General features: G+C 52.2%; 2 protein-coding genes across 2 annotated transcripts; one reads left to right on the top strand and one right to left on the bottom strand.

Moving 5' to 3' along the window:
- Positions 1-500: 500 nt before the first annotated feature.
- Positions 501-16,414, bottom strand: Ubqln4 (ubiquilin 4). Its single transcript, XM_077803696.1, has 11 exons — positions 16,274-16,414; positions 14,719-14,870; positions 14,156-14,373; positions 13,373-13,635; positions 11,568-11,726; positions 7,707-7,932; positions 6,460-6,599; positions 5,251-5,334; positions 5,046-5,161; positions 4,696-4,882; positions 501-2,150 (listed from the first exon to the last, which is right to left on the bottom strand). The coding sequence occupies exons 1-11, from the start codon at positions 16,379-16,381 to the stop codon at positions 1,998-2,000; spliced, it is 1,806 nt and encodes a 601-aa protein (XP_077659822.1). The 5' UTR covers positions 16,382-16,414; the 3' UTR covers positions 501-1,997.
- A 944-nt stretch (positions 16,415-17,358) lies between these two features.
- On the top strand, positions 17,359-20,901 carry Lamtor2 (late endosomal/lysosomal adaptor, MAPK and MTOR activator 2). Its single transcript, XM_026405038.2, has 4 exons — positions 17,359-17,568; positions 17,854-18,016; positions 20,406-20,495; positions 20,713-20,901. Exons 1-4 carry the CDS (start codon positions 17,501-17,503, stop codon positions 20,767-20,769), a joined length of 378 nt encoding a protein of 125 aa, XP_026260823.1. The 5' UTR covers positions 17,359-17,500; the 3' UTR covers positions 20,770-20,901.
- The last annotated feature ends 769 nt before the right edge of the window (positions 20,902-21,670 follow it).

Raw genomic sequence — 21,670 nt, 5'->3', positions numbered from 1 at the left:
AGGGTCTTGCTGAGCTGCTTAGGGCCTTGCTAAATTGCTGAGGCTGGCTTTGAACTTTCGTTCCTCCCGCCTCAGTCTCCTGAGCTGCTGGGATTACAGGCAAGTGCCACTGCACCCGGATGATCATTTATTTATTTATTTATTTTGGGGGTACCAAGGATTGAACTCAAGGGCACTCAACCACTAAGCGACATCCCCAGCCCAATTTTGTATTTTATTAGAGACAGGGTCTCACTGAGTTGCTTAATGCCTTGCCATTGCTGAGGCTGGCTTTGAACTCAGGATCCTCCCGTCTCAGCCTCTGGAGCTGCTGGGATTACAGGTGTGCGCCACTGGGCCTGGCCAGTTCTCTCTTAACCGTCAATGCTCCTTAACAGCTGTGGTAACTGAACCCAACTTCAAACCCCTCTAGAGTCCACCTTATTCCTGGTAGAACCAGGATGTTGTCTAGCCAGCCTGCAGCAGAAAACACACCAACACACTTTCACAACAAACATCACACCATTTATTTACAAAGGCCAGTGTGGGAGTTGGGGGAGGTAGGGAGGAAAAGGGCAGACATCTTCTCTGGACTGTTTGGGACCCTTTCCCACTTGGAGCAAAATTCTGTTCCTCTTGCCTCCGTGTTCTCCAAGCAGCGGGGCCACACGGCTGAGGGAGGAGGTGGTAAGAGCCTCCTCCATGCTCCAGTATAGCAATGTCCAGCTCCAGATTAAAGGCATCATTGCCACCATCCCCTCTCCCTCCTCAAATAAACTTTCTGGCCTGGAGGGAAAACAGTAAAAAATGGAAAGACCAGGGGCTCTGGAGGGAGAAACCCCCTGTGCTAGTCTCCAAAACAGTGGTGGGTGGTGAGGGTACCAGTCACACCCAACAGCTTCACAAGGGTCCCCACACTGCCTTTCCGTGATCCAGCATCCAGAGGCCTAAGCCCTCCTGGGTGTCCCCATTCTGCTCTAGACCAGCCCTCTTACTCGCTTGTCCCTCTGAGAGGCAGCACTAAACTAGAAATCCACAAAGAACCCGACTGGCCCACTTCACATGTGGGCACACGTGCACACACACTACCCCTGCTGAACAGACTCAATCCCCTGCATACCCTTTGAGTGGAACTCACGATTACTGGGGACAGGAGAGACGGGGAGGTCTTGAGTTCGTGGGAACGTGTGTGTGACACTGCTCAGCATCGAGCCCTTCTTCAGTTCAAAGCCCATTCTCTACCTATTTCTCCTCAGTCGGGCCTGCGCCTGGAGTCTCTTGCCTAAAGAGCTACTAGTACTCCCAGACCCAGCTGTGGTTCCAATCGCAAGCCTTTTGCTTAGGCTGCCTCCCTGTCCCCTTCCTCTAGGAAATCTCAATGGCTCCTCTGCCGTAACAGTCTTCATTGCTCTGGTCCAGGGCCTGTTAATTTCCATCCAGAGTGCTGTGCCTTGTGTTCCCCTTTGGATGAGAAGTCCCAACAGAGCCCAAGAAAAAGTCCTAGGTGAAGTGCCCAGAGTAGGGTTTGAGGAGAAAAATCACAGCCTGTTTCACCTGCCCCCACCTTCAGAGTGCGGTGCTAGCCCTGGAGGGCCCAGGGAGGGTGGGGAAGAGGACAGTTACCAAAGGTAAGTGAAGAGAAGCCAAAGCCTAGCGGTGTGGATGGAAGACTGTTCCAGTAAACCAGAGAGTTGGGTCCTCCTGCAACTTTGCAGTCCCCATTGAGAAGTCTGAAGATTGCAAAAGGTGGTGTGGGCAAGGAGTTGGGGTCGACCAACAGAACTGTGAAAACTAGCTCTGCTCAAGGAGGACCAGGAGAGAAGACTCTTTTAGAGACAGCAGTGAGATCAAAATTCTCAGACAGAGCGGTGGCATTGGGCCCATGCCTCTAAGGTCACCCTACTGTTTGGAGAGTCAAAGAAGAAGACAGAGGGATAAGCTGCAGAGGTTAGGGGCTGACAGAGGAACCAAAGGTCGGTACTGGGTCAGGGGAGAGGCAGGAGGCATGGGCCGAAGGATTAGGAGAGCTGGGAGCCCAGAAGTCTCTCGATAGCTGCGTTGATGTCCCCTCCGGTGGCAATCAGGGCCTGCAGATTGGCCTCACGATTGATGAAACCCATGGAGTTGAGCTGCTCCAGTTGTTGCTGAAATCTCACTTCTGGCGTCTGCACCTGGAGGGGACAGGCCTTATGAAGTGGGCACAGAACCCACCCCAGAGGAGTAGCTGAAGCTGAAGGGCTTACAACACCAACAGGTCCCTGACGTCCTCAGTCAGTGGGGTGGGGAGGAGGGGGCTGCACAGGAAGGCCACCGGGAAGAGCTCCCAAGTCACTGAAGAACTATGATAAAAAGTCAGGGATCTTACTTGAAATCTCAAAGTGCCTGATAGGCCTGGGTCACCTTATATTCCTATTTCCCATAAATATTCTGGAGATATTAACAAGTGCTCCAAAAGCCAAATGCTCTGTGGCCAAATAAAAGGCAGGCCAAACATGCTCCTTCCTGACGGTCATCACACACACAGCCACATTAAGAGGCCAGAGAAAGGGTCCCAGGAAAAACCCGAATGTCTGTATGTATGAAGCTGTAGGAGGGACTGAACACGGGCACCAGTGAGCTACATTCCCAGCCCTTTTTAATTTTAGACAGGGTCTTGCTGGGTTGCTGACGCTGGCCTTGAACTTGTTATACTCTGCCTCAGTCTCCTGGGGGGCTGAGTAGCTTCACACTTTTTTTTTTTTTCAGTGCCAGGGACTGAATCCAGGGGTGCTCAACCACTCACTGAGGCACATCTCCAGCCCTACCTGTCTGGGTCTCTTCTTATTGTAATACTAAGGATTGAACCCAGGGCCATGCACATGCTAGGCAAGTGCTTTACTATTGAGCTATACCCCCAGCCCTTATTTTTAAATTTTGAGACAGGGTCTTGCTAAGAATGCTAACAGCCCCACTAAGCTGCTGAGGCTAGCCTCGAACTTGCGATCCTTCTGCCTCAGCCTCTGAGGTTGCTGGGATTACACGTGTGCACGACCACCACTGGCTTCACACACATTTTGTTGAGCAGCTTTTCCCTGTGGGTCACAGAGGTCAGAGACAATCCAGGGCATCTGTATCTCTTCCCCTACTCCAAGCCCTAGCCTTGACTTTGTGGCCCAGGACTCTGTAATCCTTCCAGATTCCTCCTTCCAAAGTCTCCGAGGTGGGGGCTGGAGTTGTGGCTAGCGGTAGAACGCTTGCCTCACATGTGCAAAACCCTGGGTTCAATCCTCAGCACCACATTAAAAAAAAATAAACAAGTGAAATGGAGATGTTGTGTCCAACTACAACTAAAAAATAAATAAAAATTTATTTAAAAAAAAAAAAACAAAGTCTCGGAGGTGGAAGCTGTTTTAATTACCAAACAAATACCCGAGGGGCTGGGAAGGTTGCTCAGTTGTCGAATGTGTGCTTAGGCTATGCAAGGCCACGGTTCATTTCTAACCCTCCCCTCCCCAAAAGAGGATGAACAGGGGCTGGGGCTGGGGCTCAGTGGTGGAGCACTCGCCTAGCATGTATGAGGCACTGGGTTCCATCCTCAGCACCACACATAAATAAATAAAGATGCATCAACAACTAATTAAAAAAAAAAAAAAAAGAGGTAGAGTGCTTGCCTCACATGCACAAAACCCTGGGTTCAATCCCCAGCACCACAAAAAGTAAACAAATAAATAAATAAAAGGTATACTTCTGGCTGGGCACAGCATATGCCTGTAATCTCAGCAATTTGGAAGCTGAGGCAAGGGGATTGAAAGTTCAAGGCCAGCCTGGGAAACTTAGCAAGGCCGGGTTTCTTTTTTTCTTCTTATTTATTTATTTATTTTTGGTTGTCAATGGATCTTTACTTTATTTATTTATATGCAGTGCTGAGAATTGAACCCAGTGCTTCACACATGCTAGCCAAGCACTCTACCAGCTGAGCCACAGCCTCAGAACAGCAAGACCCTGTTTCAAAATTAAAAATAAGGGCTGGGCTGTGGCTCAGTGGTAGAACACTTGCCTCTCACGTGTGAGGCACTGGCTTTGATCCTCAGCACCACATAAAAATAAATAAATAAAACAAAGGTATTAGAAATAAATAAATTAATTAAAGGGCTGGGGCAGTAGCTCAATGGTTGAGCACCCCTGGTTCAATTCCCAGTGGTGAGGGTGGAAAGCATAAATTCTGGAACCAGAATGCCTGGGTTTGAATCATGGCTCCCTTACTTACTAGCTATGAAAATGAGGAATCCACTGAACCTCTCTGGGCCTCAGTTTCCCCATTTGTAATACAGAGATAATACTAACAATAACTTTCTCCTAAGAATAAGGTAATGGGGCTGGGGCTAGGGCCTAGCATGTGTGAGGCACTGGGTTCAATCCTCTGCACCGAATATAGACAAATGAATAAAATAAAGGTCCATCAATATCTAAAAAAAAAAGAATGAGGTAATGAACTCTTATACAGAGCATCTGGAGCAGTACCGAGCACACCAGGGAACTATCACTATTCAACTCCACCTTACAGCTGTAGGAACTGAACTGAGGGGTGGCTGGTAGCCTGCCGGCGCCTGGTGAATAGTAGGCCAGCCAGCTCTGGCCGACTGCAAAGCCGGCCCTGCTGCCTCTGGTCTACTGCTACCCTTAACGCTGCCCAGGGGGAAGTGGTGAGCCCAATACCAGCCCTGCTGCCCCTGCTACCTGTGAGTTTCCACTCCCAGCCAAAAGCTGGATCATCTGCTGCATGAGCTGCTGCTGGGCACTGGAAGCCCCAGTGGGAGGAGTCGAGGCGGGCGTGGCTGGCGAAGACGTGGGGCCCTCGGCCGTAGACCCAGAGCTGCTGCCCGTTGAGGGCGCTGAGGTCCGGGACATCCCAAAAGAGCCAAGGCTGCAGGCAGGAAAGGCCAAGGGTAGGAGCCGGCATTCAAGAGAGGTGGGGATATGAGATCCAGAAGGAAAAACAGCCGGGGGGAGATGGGACAGCAGATCCTCGGGGACACAAAGGCTGCCAGAGAGGGCAGAGAGGGGAGGAAGGGGGCACTGGCCCTCACCTGGGTACCAGCCCGGGGGCCTCAGTCTGTAAGGTCTGCAGTCCCTGCTGGATCTGCAGCAAGGCCTGCATGGCCCGGGGATTGGTGAGGATAGACAGGGACTCCGGATTCTGCATCTGGGAAAGAGACAGGCAGCGGGAGTGGTGGGAAGAGCAGGCAGCCTAAGTCCAGAGCCCAGTTCTGCCCCTCTAGGCCCCGTACTCACCTGCTGCAGGAAGACGGGGAGCTGCAGCCGGAGCTGCTCCTGCAGTTGGGGGTTCCCGGCAAAGAGGGGCACATTCACCATCATCTGCCAGAGTGAAGGTAGAAGAGAGGCCTGGAACTTCCCACCCGGAGAACTGCCCACAGCCTCAGCCACCCCCACAACCCCCACCACTATAGGAAATCTGGCCAGGGCTCCCAAGGACCTCAGATATCCTAAAGGCCCACGTGGGACAGCAAGGAGATGGAACCATGCTCTGAGAAATGAAGAGTCAGATGTCAGGCTGCTCAGTCTGGTCAGATGGTGGTGACACCAGCTAACACTTCCAAGTACACGGGGCTTACTTTGTGGCACACTATGTTCTAAGCACTTGACATGTGTTAACTTTTCTAATCCTTTAACCTAGTGAGGCAGGAAGTAGTCTAATATCATTTTGCAGATGAGGAAACTGGGAGGTTAAATAACTGTTAGCTCACGAAGCTGAGATGTGGCAGAACTCAGGCAGTCTGGCAGTCCCAGTGTTTTGTTTGATTGTGCAGGGGTTAAACCCAGGGCCTCAACTTCCCAACACGCGCTCTACCACTGAGCCACATCCCCAGCCTCTTAGTTTTCATTTTGAGAAAAGGTTTCGCCAAGTTGCTGAGGCTACTCTTGAACTTGCTATCCTCCTACCTCAGCCTCCTGAGTCCCTAGAACAGCAGGTTTTTGCCACTGTGCCCAGAACAACAGTGTTTTGGTTTTTTTTGGGGGGGGTATTTTTACTTGTAGATGGACACAATACCTTTATTTTGTTTATTTATTTATTTATTTTATGTGGTGCTGGGGATCAAACCCAGTGCCTCATGGGTGTGAAGTAAGCGCTCTACCACTGAGCCCCAGTGCTTTTTGTTAAAGAGTTTGCTTTTGATTTTTTTTGTACCGTGGATTGAACCCAGGAGCACTTAACCACTGAGCCATATCCTCAGCCCTTTTTATATTTTATTCAGAGACAGGGTCTCGCTGAGTTGCTTAACGTCTTACTGAATTGCTTAGAGTCTCACTAAGTTGCTGAGGCTGGCTTTGACCTTCAGATCCTCCTGTCTCAGCCCCCTGAGCTGCTGGGATAGCAAGTGTGCGCCACCACGCCCGGCGAACCAGAGTGTTTAGACCCAGAGAAACTGCTCTCACTCAAGGAGCCCTCCCCAGCAACACTCCCCTGAGGCAGTTTGATACCTGAGCAGCAAAGTCAGGGTTCTGGGCAAGTGTCTGCATCATGCTGCGCATGTAGGGGGCTGAAATCACATTCTGCATCAGCTGGGGGTTCTCAGAGATCTGCTGGAGGAGCGCCTGCATTTCTGGGCTGTTGAACATCCCTAGGACGAGGAAGGTGAAATAAAACAGGAGAGAAGGGGTCCAGATGGGAACCACATGCTTCACTTCAGTCTACCTTACTCTGGACACTGAATGGTCATGAAACTCAGAAAGGCAATGCTCAAGGGCACCCAAGTACTGTGGCAAGGCTCCAGCCCTCCGAGCCTGAGGAAAGTCTGTCCTTCTCTGGCCTGGACTTCTCCATCCACTTTTCTAAGAACAAGCCAGCTAGAAACTGGGTCTAATTCATGCCCTTTCTGGACTGTTCCTGCCACAAGCTCAGATAATGTCTGAGTTGGAAAGGATTAAATGTCACCTAGACCAGTGTTTTTCAAACTTGTCTTAGTAGCAGAGACCCTTTCCTCAAGCCAAATCTCACTCAGAAACCACGTATGTCAGTGGTCTGGTTGGAGCTGGGACAGGAGGCAGAGAGCCTCTCCTATTTGGTTCTTCCTCATCCTGGAGATGGTCCCGACTCCCCAGAACTCAGGAACACAATTTGAAAACCATGGACCAAATTCCAGTCCCTATTTTATAGATAAGGTCACTGAAGCACAGGAGGGGAAAGGACTTTCCCCTTCTAGATATCTCCCAGTGAACAGAGAAATCAGGGCATCCACCAAAGACATCCCCAGGGCCATGTGTACAGCCAGAGTCCAGACAAATGGGGCATTCTGTAGGGTTGCACAGTGCATCACTTGTCCGCCTGTGTAGGGCAGCCCTGCACATCTACCTCCGTCACTTACACATCTGCCTGTCCCCAAGTCTGCCCTGATTCTCCTCCACCCTTGCCTACCCCACCCACTCTCGCCTCCCACTCTGGCCCATTTACACTGGATGGAACCAAAGGTGCTCATGGAGCCTGGGAAACGGGACCTGGTTTATTCACGAGCCATTGTTCAGGTCACTCCCAGGGATGTCAGGACATGGCCAAAATCAAACTCTCACCCTCGAACAGTGGGGCCACTACTCTAGGCTGCTAAGCCCCCTCAGTAGCCTTAACACAATCCCACCTATTTTCAATATCCTGGAACAGTGTGAATCCCACTTAGTCCTGGGGGCAGGGGACTGCCCTGGTGACCCCACTAAACTTCCACCCTAGGACATACCTGACCCCAGGCTAGCCGCATTGATCCCAAAAGGGTTCGAGACTGTCGGGTGCACCTGGCTGGTCCCCGATCCTCCGGTGCCCTCCCCACCGGACCCGGGGGCCTGGGAGGCGGGGGGCGAGGGGCTCCAGGGGTTAGGGAGGGGCTCTCGATTCTCAGTCCGCAGAGGTTGGGAGGATGAGCTGTCGGAGTTCCCGGCCAGGGAAGAGAAGGGATTGTTGCCAAACTGGGAGGAGGGAAAGGTTTTGGGTTAAGGACTGAAACAAGTTAGGGACAAGGGCTATGCCCTTTCTCTTCTTTCTCCTAATAGACTCCCCTCCCCCAGAAAAGGGAGGGAGATCAAGAACTTGGACTCCAGGTCCCAGCTGTTTGCCCAATGACCGACAGCTCCACCCTTGCCCTGGGGGTGGGAGCTGGCTGATGCTAATGACCACAGAACTGATCCCTTAGATAACTGGAAACTTCCCTCCTTTCCTGGTGGCTCTAAGTTGGTCTCTCTCTCTCTTTGTGACCTGAAGCACTTTACACACACCTTTCCCACTGTGTAATAAGATATTTGTTTTCCTGTAGCTTTCAAGGGGCAAAGATTTACCTTTGTAGCTTCAACTCCATATTAGTAGGTGCTCAATAAAACTGCTGACTTGATGGGAGCGGCTCTTAGACCTGGCCCTCTCATTCAACCTTGACCTACCCCCAGCTCTCCTTCTCCCAGCCCTCTTAGTCTGATGCTAAATCCCAGAACCTTCTCCCCGACTCTCCAGGTCCTTAAGAAGCATTCTCTGTCCATTCAGGCCCACCACGGTGGTGCCCTCTAGTGGAGTACACCTCTAGCTGCGCATGCCCTCTTCTAGGTTTTCTCCTTCCCCTCTTTTGTGGAGCCCCAAAAGGAACCTCCTACTCTGGGTCTTCAGCCCAATAGGTCTTGATCCCTCTCATGCCTCAGTACCAGGGCCCCCACTGTGTTCCCGAGGGTGGCCCACGTCTGCACCTCAGGGAACCAGGAGTGCCCTCTCAGCACTCCTGACAGAGGGACAGAGCTCCAGGGCTGTACTTGCTGCGGGTGTTCCACACCCTTCTGCACTGCTTAGCCTTCCTCAGGGTCGCAGAGCTCAGCAGTCCCTCTCTGAGCTCCGGGTGGTCCTGAAGCAAGGAAGCAGGAGTATTCTGAGCAGCCCCAGCCCCTCTCTACCGTGGGGTTTCCTACACAGTCACTTTTCCTGTTATTCTAAGTGGCCATGGGAACACAGATGATCAAGGGCTCCTCTCTGAGCAGTGGTTCCTTCTCCTTACCAGATGCCTGTTCAGATAACAGGGCTTGCAGGCCAGGGTTCACATACCATAATTTCAATCTTTGTCCCTGCTTCAGATTTCCTGTTCTGGTAATCCGCCTAGCACCTTACTCTACCTAGTTCTCAGCTCTGCTTTGTTCTTCCTGGTACACCTGACAGACTCTCTTCCTAACAACCCACAGTGATAGCAGCTGCTATTTATTGAACACCTACTATTTATTCTAATGCTCAAAAGATCCCTCAAATACCCTAGTTCTCAAAGTGTGGTCCCAGAATCCTGCAAGGTTTAAAATGATTTTTATGATTCTAAGATATTAATTTGCCTTTTTCACTCTTATTGTCTCATGAGGATATAGTGTAGTTTTCCAGAGGCTTCGTAAGGTGACATTCAGTGGAACAAGTAAGATCTGAGAAGCCAACTGTTTTGTATAGAAAGCCAGGCATTAAAGAGATCTGCAAAAATGTGAAACAAGGCCAACTTTCCTGTAAAGTTTTATTTGCCTTGGAAAACACTTATTTTTCAACAGAATGTTATTTATTTTAGCCAAGTATGGTAGTGCACACTGAGGCAGGAGGATCACAAGTTGGAGGCCAGCCTCAGCAATTTAGTGAGGCCCTAAGCAACTTAGTGAGATCCTGTCTCAAAAGAAAAAATAAAAAAGGGCTGGGGATGTGGCTCAGTGGTTAAGCGCCCCTGGGTTCAATCTCCAGTACCCAAATAAATAAAATAAAAATAGATTCACAGTTGATCCCTCAAGCAATTTAAAAAATCTGAAAGAGCGATGCCAAGAATAACCAAGATGGTCCTGAAGAATATGGTGGGGATTTCACTCTACCAGATACCAAGGCTGATTAAGACAATTAGGGATGGTTGTAGGGAGAGAGGGACAGGATAGGGGAACAGAAGAGCCAGCAAAAGAAAACTCGGCTTGGAGACTTGGTGGAGGGAAGAGACTTCAAGAAGGGCTCATCTGCTGGGAAAGCAGGGCCGCCCAGGACATGGACCCTTTCCTTTCCACAGGAACAAATCAGGTGGGTTCCGCCCTCACAGCAGGGTGTTAGTTAATTGTGAAATTCATCAAGCTGTACACTTGAGGGTATGTCACTCTTCTGTAGTTCTCTTAATCTTCAATAAAACGTTTCAAAAGGAGCAAGTTAGAGTGACAGGAACAGCTGATACCACTTCCGCAAGGTTTGGTATGGGAAAGGATACTAGAGATGTTCATGGATATGTGCAAAAGTAATAAAGGAATACAATGATAAACGCTGCCCTCGGGAGAGCAGCTCCTTCTGCTGAGGAGACAGAGAATCCCAGTGAAGTCTACGACTCGACCTAGAACGACTTATTTGACTGAGCCCCAACCCCAGCCCAAGAGGATCCCTTTTGTATACCTTTTTTGGCTGCATGACTTTCCATACTTTTTGAATACTTTTTATCCTGTGTAACTTCTGAATTTTGAAACATACAGATATATAATATGTTTGACATAAAATTAAGTTTCGAGGCTGAGACAGGAGGATGGCAAGTTTGAGGCCAGCCTCAGCAACTTAGCAAGACCTTAAGCAATGTAGTGAGAACCTGACTCAAAAGAAAAAGGGGGAGGGGGGCCCTGGGACTGCAGCTCAGTGGTAAAGTGCCCCGTGTTCAATCCCAGAAAAAAAAAAAAAAAGAACCAAGAAAGGAATTAAAATTATATGTGGCAGGATGGCATTGTGGCTCAGTGGTAGAGTGCTTGTCTCGCATGCATGAGGCATTGGGTTTGATCCTCAGCACCATATAAACAAATAAAGGTATTATACCCATTTACAACTAAAAAAAAAAATATATATATATATATATATACAGCAACCTGGGTACAAGAGAATGCTAAATTTTTATCTATACTTTTTGTATATTTGGAATAAATTCATAAAGCATTTTTAAAAATGCATAATCCCGGGCTGGGGATGTGGCTCAAGCGGTAGCGCGCTCGCCTGGCATGCGTATGACCCGGGTTCGATCCTCAGCACCACATACCAACAAAGATGTTGTGTCCGCCGAGAACTAAAAAATAAATATTAAAAAAATTCTCTCTCTCTCTCTCTCACTCTCTCTTTAAAAAAAAAAAAAATGCATAATCCCAGGCCATGATGTAGGAGGTTGATTAATTGCAAATGTTGCTCAGAGCTGGGGAGCAGGAATCTCATTATTAACAAGCTCCCCAGGTGAGGCTGATGCAGGTAAGCCACAGACCACACTTGAGACACACTGTACTAGGGCTGACGTGACCCCACCCAGGTCTGCCCCACAATTCTGAACTCCTGATACAAGAAGTTTGTCAAAACAATGTCAAGTCCCTCAAACACACCACCTCACCGAGTTCTCTATGGATGTCTGCTGTGTGCTACCCTCAGCCCATGACAAGCTGGACTCTTCTGGTTTGCACTGCTGCAGAATGCCTCCTAGCCAAGGCCCACCCTTCAGGGAACTGCAGAAGGATGGAGGGGCAGGCAACAGCCCAGGCTGGCCTCAGCAGGGGGCAGAGAATCCTAAACCAGACAGACCCTCCCCTAGCCCAGCCCCTGGCCCCACCTGTTCCCGGGCAGCACTGAACATGGGCTCCTGGATGTCGGTGTACATGCGGCGCAGGGCATTGTAACCCCCAGGGATGCTCTCGAGGTTACTCAGGGCCCGGTCCTGGTTCCGCATCATCTCTTGCATCATTGCAGGATTCCGAGCAAGCTCCATTGTCTGGTGAAGGGAGAGAGACGCCATGGGCCCTGGAACCAGGGGAGCACCAAGCTGGGTGCGGTGGCACACACCTGTAACCCCAGCTACTTCATCGCAACTTTGAGGCCAGATTGGGCAACTTAGTGAGACCATGTCTCAAAATTAAAAACCTGGGCACGGAGCTTGGTAGAGCACTCCTGGGTTCAATCCTCACTCACACACACACCCTGAGGAGGGGCTCTGCTTGAGGAATGCATAAGTGCACAGCCCAAAGCTGCAGGAGCAGACGCCTACCTCTATTGTCATCTGGCCCCCGCCTAGCACCCTGTGGCTTCTTCTAATGGAAGACAAGGCTCTCAGGTGGGGTGAGACAGCAGTTTCCCTCTCTCAGGTTCAGGGGCGCAAGGAAGGGTATTAGGAAGCAGAAGGAAAGTGAGTAAGAAGGGATATGAGAAAGGAGAGGAGGCAGAGAGAACAGGAACATCTGCTCTACCTACTGCACACAGGCGCTGGGCTAAGCGGCCCACAATAACCCTGCAGGCTGGGTGTGCCTGCCCCTCACTGGCAGGTGAGGACACAGGCTCAGAGACGTCATGGTCTCCAGCACCAGGACACACAACCAGTTAGCGGGGGAGACAGCTGGGGCCAGGTTGGTGTGTCTGGTCAGGATCACACTGTGGTTCCTAGTAAACAACTACAAGTTGGACAGGGAAGGACTCCACTGGGACAGTGCTCCACACACCCCCTGACCACCACCCGAGTCTTCGGCCTGACTGAGCCTTAAGCCACACTGAAGATGGGGGCTTTCTGTTCTGGTGCCCATGGCCTGAATCCACACCAGGGGATTTATGACAAGAGCAAGCTACTTCTTATTCCCATCCAACTTGGAACACCTTCCCTCTCATTGTTCCAACATCTGTTCCACACCTGCCTCTTCTAAGACTGCTTTCCAGACTATACACCTGCCTTCACAGAACTCCCACTTGTCCCATAGTCCAAATACCCAATCAGTACTTACTGAGTGACCACTACATAGAGGCACAGTTTTAGACAAGGAACAACTCTCCTAGCAGAAGCTGTCTTTTGGTGAGTCCTGCACTGGTGTCCACAACTCCGTTGGGAGGACCATCTGCTCTCGTCCCCTGGTGGACTGGACCATGAGATGAAGTCCCCAAACACCAACACTCAAACAGCCTCTGCTGGGCCTCTTCCCCAGACCTACTCAGCCATAATAATGCTCTCCAACTTCCTACTGTCTCTTATTTCCAGGGCTTTGCTTTACTGTCCCTTGACCTTGAGTTTTTTTTTTTCTTTCTTCCCCTGGTTTACCCACCTTCTTCCTTTGGGTCTCAGCTAGGTGACACCTCCTCCACCAGGCCTTCTCCAAGCCCCAGGATAGGGTCAGAAGCCCTTTCTTATGCTGTGATTATCCTTAGGACACTGGTGACTGCGCTTAGGACAGCAACGACCACACTGTTCTATAATTGCCCATTCACTTGTCCCCTTCCCTTGGACACCAGGAGTTCCTAGAAAGCTAGGCATGAATCTTTTTATCCCTGTACCTCAAACGTCCAAAACGTGGCTGCTAAGTGAGTGAATGAACAAATGGATGTCGGAGAGGCTGGTGCCAGGTGCCTCTCCACCCTCCAGCCTTCTGCCCTACCCACCTGCCGCATGAGCTCGGGGTTGTTGAGCATGTGGCTGATCTCGGGGTTCCGCTCCATCAACTGCTGCATCTGGGGGTTGGCCATGATCATGTGGCGCATCAGGTCAGGGTTAGACATCATGTCCTGGACCAGGGGGTTCTCCATGATCTGCGACAGCATCTCAGGGTTGGACATCAGCTGCCTCTGCATCTGCTGCTGCAGCTCCATGAAGTTGGCAGAGCCCAGGCCCAGGCTGCCCAGGCCCAGGATGCCCCCAAAGCCAGCTGTGAGGAGGGGGTAGGGTCACAGTTTACCCCAGGAGCCCTTCCCCCTCCCAGCACAGCCTTGGAATTGGGTCTCCAGGATGGGTGGGCCCGGGGGCTGCTCACATCTCCCTCTTCGGTGACTTCCACAGTCCCCGCCCTGGTCTGCTTTGGGCAGGGAGATGCCAGCCTAGGGAGGGCTGAGAGCACTTCGGTCCACCAGCAGGGCACCGCTCAATGAGTAAATCAAGTCCTCCATCAGCCTACTGTTGGAGCCATCTTTTCCAATCTCCTCACTCAGGGGCCCCCACGGCCCCATCTCCATCTCTCCCTTCCCTCCTAGCACTTGAGCTATGTTCCCCTCCTCCAGGAAGCCCTCACAGACTGGCTTCCTCCTCAGCTTGGCTCAAGCACCAGGGTCTGGAACGCTGTGTCCAGGGCTCCCCTCCCCATCCCATTAAGAGCAAGGGCTGTCTCTCCCTCCTTGGCTCCCCACACTCCAGCACAACCCAGGACCGTGTTCTCCTCCCCAAGGGCTTACAGAGAATAGATGCAGCAGCACTGGGGGGTCCCTCCCCTGCCCCTGGTGAGGGGCCCCCACCACTGCTCCTCCGGCTTCCACTGCCAGCATCCGAAGTGGCACTGCCAGAGGTAGAGGGATGGGCAGGGGTGGCAGGTGAAGCGGGCGTGGTGGAGGGCGCTGAGGCAGGGTCTGGAGTGGAGGGGGACGAAGCAGTGACAGCAGCTGGATCTTGGGCCCTGAGGACAGAGAAAGGAGACTCCCCGTTGGAGTGGGCACAGAAGAGGGAAGGCAGCACAGTGACGTGGGGATCTCCGTGTGCCGCACAGCCACTGCAAGCCGAGGCCGCCTCTGAACACCATCACCCCCACCTCAGACTGGGAGGGGCGCTGGGCGTCGGTAAGCCAGGGAGAGGGAGGAGGTCACTAGCATCATGATTTCAGGGCGTTCTAGGTGCTAAGTCAGGTCCCCTTGCCCAGACCCCCTGCCTGGCCTGGGTCCTCCAGGTACAGTCGAGGAAACGATAGGGAAATAGGGATGGGAGTCCCAGTCCACAGCGAGGTCTGCTCTTCTCCTCAACTTACTTCTGAGGGGTCTTGATAACCAAATGGACAGTGAGCCCATCCTTGATCCCATGCTGGTTCAGTGTGTCCCCATCCTTGAGGATCTTGCCTGCGAAGATCAGGACCAGCTGATCCTGCTGAGCCTTAAACCTCCGGGAGATTTCCTCTTTGAACTGTTATCAAGAGGCAAATATCATTATGGAGGCTGCATGGGCTTCGCCCACCAGAGACTCTGCTTCTACTCTGACTGCTACTCAAGGGAAGTTCTTTCTACTGTCTCAACCCCATCCCTCCAGCTGCAAGCTCCTTGAATCAAGGAGAGGGATAAGCAAGAGGCACTTTTCTCAACTCCATGCCAGAGTCTCCTACCCTAGAAAGCCCTTGCTGATATCTAAGAACGGAGCTTCAGCCCCTCCATCCGGTTCTCAGTGAGGGTACTGCATGGGCACTCTCCCCATGCCAACTCCTTCCCCAACCTTGGATCTGTCTTGCTTCATCCTTCTCTCCTCTCTTAATTTCCAGCTTTCTCATAACAACTAAAACCAAGGGACCCCAGTTATTGGGCACTAACCCTTCACTGGTTAGCTGTCTAATGTATTAGTTATTATCTCCTTTTTTAAAATAGAGAAAACCGAGGATCTGAGAGGTTAGGTCAACTTTTCCTGGGGAGATGGGAACTCAGATCTGGACATCAAAGTCCGGGCTTTTGACCAGAAACACTCCCCACTCAGGGCTGTTTTCAAATTCAGTCTTACAGAGAATACTATTAAAATTATAGTATTTAGCAATTTTATATGGGGGGTAGCAGTATGAGTTAGGACTCTCCAAATTCTATCAGCTCCTCCAAAACAAAACACAACACACATTCTAAGTAAAAACAGTGCACTTGCTGAGCAAAAGCAGCTTCCAGATCCCTCTCTCCCAACCAGATGGCCGATCTTAAGCCCCGCCTAGGTGAAATTCTGGGGCTGCCACAAGCCGGGGAGAATACGGTAACAGTCCCTCCTCACTCATTCAACACGATTTTATTGAGCACCTACTGCACTCCGAGCATCCCAGAAGGGCCAAGAACCAATAACTGCCTCGACTCGAGAGAGTGCGAAGGCTTGGGGCCGCGGGAAAGCCCCCTGCCCTGGCGCTCAGTGGACACTGGGCGCTCCCCGAGGCGCACAGCAGGCGCCCGGCGCTCCGCCGGCCTCCCGCCGGTTTCCTTTGGCTCAGCCCCCGGCAGGGGCCCCACTCTGCCTGGCGACTCGAACCCCGACCAGAAACGCGGGCGTGCACCCCGCCAGAGCCCAGGCTCTCCGGCCCGGTGCGGGTGACGGTGTCCCCTCCCCGCTCTCCACCACGCCCCCAGCCCTGGCCACCACAAGCCAAACCCGTCCCCCAACACGCGCCACGCTCCCGCGACCTGCCCTCGGAGGGCGCCCCCTACCCGCCCCTCGGTCCCGCGCGCCCGAGTCCCCGCTGGCCCCGGCCCTGCTGTCGGGGGCAGTCCCGGACTCCAGGCCGTCACTCGGGCCCCCCACCCCTGTGGACCCCTCCTCCGAGCGCCCACCCCACTCGGCCGCACTACCTCCTTGACCGAGGCTCGGTCGCAGATCACAATTTCCTCCTTGTCCTTGGGGGTCTTGACGGTGACCCGAATCGGGGGCCTCGTCTCGGCCCCGCTCGGCTCCGCCATGCCGCCGCCGCCGCCGCCGCCGCCACCCGGCCGCCCGCCAGCCCGTCCGGCTCCTCCTCCTCCCCGCCCGCCCCGCCGGCCCGGCTGGGCTCGGGCGCCTCCGACACCCCCTCCTCTCCTCCCCTCCCCTCCCCTCGGCTCCGCCGCCCCCTCCGGACCAGCCGCCGCCACAGCGCCCCGGGCGGACTGGGGGGGCCACTGCAGCGGGTCCGCCCAAGGCCGAGCCCCGGGTCGCGCCGCTGGACCGGGCCGCGCCGCGCTGTGGCCCCAGCGGCGTTCGGGTGGGCGCGCGGCGGGCCCTCAGCGGCCGAGGGCCGGGGGCGAGCTCCCGCCCGGAGACCCGGTCGGCCTAGCCTTCCGGAAGAGCACCGCGGCCCCGGCCTAGGCCGCCCCCGCCTCGGCGGGTAACTCCCGCTCCGGGACAAAGGACTTTCTGTGTCGCCGCCGTATCTCCGTCCCCAGAGATAACTTGGTCTTTCTCGGGAAGCTCGAGGCTCTCCCAGGCCTGGGGCCTCTCCCGACCCGGAGGTTAACTTCCCCCACCGCTGGACGTCCACTTAAGACCTCCCTGGGTCGGACACTGCTCCCCGGGGCCTCAGCGGTCTACTGAGTGCGCTTTCGGAGACCGGGATTTTGCCTACGTGGCCTTCCCCAGCCTCCGCGGCCCCGAGATTATTGCGCCGCTCGCCCCTTCTCCCGGAATCGTACACAACGCCACGCTTTGAAAAGTGACCACCGGTGTGCCTAACGAGTGCGAGGTTTTTAAGTGACTATTGGACCGTGCGTTGGCGAGCCGACATGATTTCCTGTCCCCGAAGGGGTTAAAAGTGTCACTGTCCTCTTACTCCCGCTCTTCACCGCCCCCGCCACAGCCACGTGGTGTGACTGGAAAGCGAACTACACTTCCCAGAGTGCCTCGCGAGGCCACAGGCACTACGATTCCCAGCGTTCCCCGCGCGGGGCGGGGTTCAGTCCGAGGGGCGCTAGGCTGGCGGGGAGACTACAAGTCCCAGGGAGAGGCGGAGCGGGGCCCTAGGTGTACGGGAAGCGGTAGGCAGAGGTTAGCGGCGGGCAGCTTGGGGGTTTGGGTGCAGGAGCCCAGGGTTAGGAGCTGCAGGCATGCTGCGTCCCAAGGCTTTGACTCAGGTGCTAAGCCAAGCCAACACTGGAGGCGTCCAGAGCACCCTGTGAGTGCGCTTCGAGGACCCGACGGCGAGTGCTGGAGCGGGGCCGTGCGCGGCTGCTGCGGGAGGGTTAGGGAAGGATCTCCAGGAAGGGAGGGGGGGCAGAGGCGGACAGTCGCTGCGGGAACCAGCATGAGAGCCCCTTTGGGAACGGGTACCCGGCGTGCAGTGCACGGTCCAAGACACACTCGGCCCAGACCCTGACTTCCTAGAAGGGAGGAGGGTTAGGACCCAGGCGTTTTGCTTCTTCCCCTGAGCTTGTCTGTGTCCCTCCCCGCCCCTCGCCAGGCTCCTGAATAACGAGGGATCCCTGCTGGCCTACTCGGGCTACGGGGACACGGACGCCCGGGTTACCGCAGCCATCGCGAGTAACATCTGGGCCGCCTACGACCGGAATGGGAACCAGGCATTTAATGAAGACAATCTCAAATTCATCCTCATGGACTGCATGGTATGAAGAGGGGAGTCAGACTTACTCTGTTCCCTAAGGGGATCTCAAGAGGGAGACCTGGATTCCATTCTGGATGGTTGGAAGGGTAGGGAGATCTCCGGAAGATTATTACTAAGATTTGGTCGGCAGCAGCATTTGTAATAGGTAGGACTCTGGGAGTCTAGTGGTGGTAAGGAAGGAGCCCGAGACCTCTGGTCTGTCTTGCGTTTTGGTCCCAGCCAATCACTTGTCAGTTAAGGATCCTTGGGTGAATCACTTAACCTCTATGAGCTTCCTTACCTCCTCTATAAGGACTGAACAGTAATTTCTTATGCCCCTCCCCACTTCCCCAGGTGTTGTGAAAAATCAAATGAAAGAATGGTTAGATTTAAACGGAGTGTGATCCAAGTGTTGTCATCTGCTTCTTCTGACTCACAGAACCACAGCAGAGTCTCTAGACCCCTTCAGTTTACAAAGAAAGGAAATGAAGTGCAAAAAGAGGAAATGTGAACTTCTTTAGAACAGGAACTATCTCGTTCATCTCTGAATCTGTTCAGTCATCAGGTTCCTGCAATGTTCTTAGAACTAGTGAAAAACTAGCAAATGGAACAGGAAAAACCCCAGCCTCATGAAGCTTACAGTCTTATATTTTCAAAATAAGTAAAACACATTAGGCTGGGCACCATGTTGCATGCCTGTAATTCCAGCAACTGAGGAGGCTGAGGCAGAAGGATTGCAAGTTCAAAAGCAGCCTCAGCAACTTAGTAAGGCCCTAAACAAATTAGCAAGAACCTATCTCAAAATTTTAAAAAAGGGGGGTGGGGACAGGGAGGCTAGGAGATATGGCTCAGTGGCTAAGCACCTCTGGTTATATATATATATATATATATATATATATATATATATATATATATTTATATAAAGAAAATATAGTGAAGGAAAAAAAAACTAAAATGAGAAAATGGGGTGAGGGTGGTGTGTATCAGAGGCCTGAATAAGAGACCTGAAAAGATCTGAGATCTGAAGGAAGGTGCAGGGGGAGTGGGCTCAGGGCAGGCGGTTTAGCTATCTGGAAGAAGAACAGTGAGATTCTATCAGAACAGCAAGTACAAAGACTGGGGAAAATGATGCCTGGTCAAGGCTCAACAAGGCTGGTATGGCCGGAGTGGCATGAGAACGGGGGAGAGTAGTAGATGGAGCCGGAGAGGCAGGGGTGCAGTGCCTGGTTCCCATCAGGGGAATACCTAGGGAAGGTGTGCAGAACCAACCTGAACAGGCCCTAACGGTGAACTCCCCAGGAAGGATCTCTACTACCTACTGTTCCCCATCCCATGCCCAACCAATGCCATTTTGGTTTAACAAATGACTTCTACTATTGCATAGTGTGGAGTTGGTGCTATTGGCAATGACTTCCAAATATTTTGACTATAACCCTAGCCATAAGAAATGCATTTTAAATCAGAGCTTACTACATATATGCATCCACTAAAAAGGAAGTTTCTTGAAACAGTACTTCCCTTACTACATGAGTTTTTTCTTTTCTTTTCTTTTCTTTTCTTTTTTTAGTACCAAGGATTGAACTTAGGGATGCTTAACCACTGAACCACATCCCCAGCCCTTTATATTTTTTTTGTTTTAAGACAAGATCTCACTGAGTTGCTTAGGGTGTTGCTAAATTGCTGAGGCTGGTCTCAAACTCACCATCCTCCTGCCTCAGCCTCCAGAGCTGAGGGATTGCAGGTGTGCACCACCTTGCCCAGATGCTGCTGCTGCTGCTTTTTTTTTTTTCCCTTTCTTTTTTTTTTTTTTTAATGCTGATCAAACCAGCCTGGGTTCTATCCCCATCCCCAGTACAGAAAGAAAACAAGCAGACAGACAAACAATACCATCACCTGTTGGATAATTGTTACAAAATGTAAAACTCTTTAATCAGCCAGGTGCAGTGGTGCATGCCTGTAATCCCAGGAGCTATAGAGAGTAAGGCAGGAGAATCATAAGTTCAAAGCCAGTCTCAGCAACTTAGTGAGGCCCTAAGCAACTTATTGAGATTGTCTCACAATAAAAAATAAAAAGGGCTGGGGATATGGATCAGTGGTTAAGTGCCCCTGCGTTCAATCTCTGGTACCAAAAAATTAACAAACAAAAACAAAATCCAAAAGACTCTAAGAAAAAAAATCTTTAATGTATATATTAATGCCCCTGCTGACTGGGGATTCAGAAAGAGAAGTCAGGTTTCTGGGAGACTGTTCCCTAGGGTAAATAACCTCACATCCAGGACTATGACCAATGCTTGTCAGTTGAACCTCTTGCTGTGCTAGGGCATGCAGTCTCTAGAACCCGAGGAACTGTTGGGGAAGGGGGACTCCAAGTGCCAGGCAGAACATCCCATCCCATCATATGATCCCCACAGGAGGGCCGTGTAGCCATCACCCGTGTGGCCAACCTTCTGCTGTGCATGTATGCCAAGGAGACAGTGGGCTTTGGGATGCTGAAGGCCAAGGTATGTCTGTGCCCATCTCTTCACGGCTCTGGGCCTGGCCTTTGTGCTCTGTCGCCTGGTCTACTCCGATCCACATTCCCTTTCTGGAGTTCTGTCTCCTTAGTCCATGTCTGCTGTGGGTGAACTCCCAAGAGCAGGTGGTTGCTCAGTATGTCTTGGGGATCAGACTGGGTTGGGATCCCTCTGGGTGGACTGATGTGTGCTCACCCTCTTGCAGGCTCAGGCCTTGGTGCAATACCTGGAGGAGCCCCTCACCCAAGTAGCGGCATCATAATGGGCGTTGATGGAGGCTGGGGTCAGAAAAGAGAGATGACCAGTCAGAGGGGCAAGGCCTCCTGGGCAAACCTCCTGAACTGTGGGGGAAGGGTGGGCTTTTGTATTTTCCAGAATAAATGTTAACTCCTGACTTGTTTCTTGGCTACTTTCTTGGATGGAAGGAATCAGGGATGGCCTAGAGGATTCCTCATGTTCTACAAGAGTGGATTTCCACCCATCCTTCCTTCACTGTGACATCCCATAACCTGATGGTTCTTGGCTGGTGCAAGCTTCCTTTGCCTATCCAGTGGTGACCTTATCTAACCTCTGCTGCTCAGAGCAGAATCTTACCCACCTAGTGGCAAAACCTTAGGAGTGAGCTCAGATGAGCAAAGAACTGGTTAGGTTTGGAAAAAGAATACATGGAAGGCCCTGGGAGTTTAGTATCCTTGATTGAGGTTATGAAAGGGTCCCTCTGACTGCCCAAAAGGGGGCGCCATTCCTTTCCTCTTCTCCCAGGTGTTCAAAGGCTCACCCAGACCCTTTCCAGGAAAATACACACACACACACACACACACACACACACACACATACACCCGTATAATTTATGTATATAATTGAGACAGGTTCTCTCTAAGTTGCTGAAGCTGGTCTCAAACTTGCGATTCTCCTATCTCAGCCTCCTAAGTCACTGGAATTTACTGGTGTGCAACACCATGCCTGGTCCTTCCAGATCTTGAAGCTCTTTGCAGACAAAATGCCTTTGTTGTGAGACCTCGGATCCCAGACAAGGAGTAGAATCCTAGAAGGCTGCCCAGAGGCTCTGATCTCCAGATCCTGCCTCCGTACTCACCCCGTCTGCTCTTTCTGCCTCACCTCTTCCCTCCTCAGTGTCCTTAGAGCAGGTCTGTGCTGGTGAG

Source organism: Urocitellus parryii, chromosome 11 (assembly GCF_045843805.1).
Source record: "Urocitellus parryii isolate mUroPar1 chromosome 11, mUroPar1.hap1, whole genome shotgun sequence".
NCBI classification, from domain to species: domain Eukaryota; kingdom Metazoa; phylum Chordata; class Mammalia; order Rodentia; family Sciuridae; genus Urocitellus; species Urocitellus parryii.
This window is presented reverse-complemented; position numbering and strand designations above follow the sequence as displayed.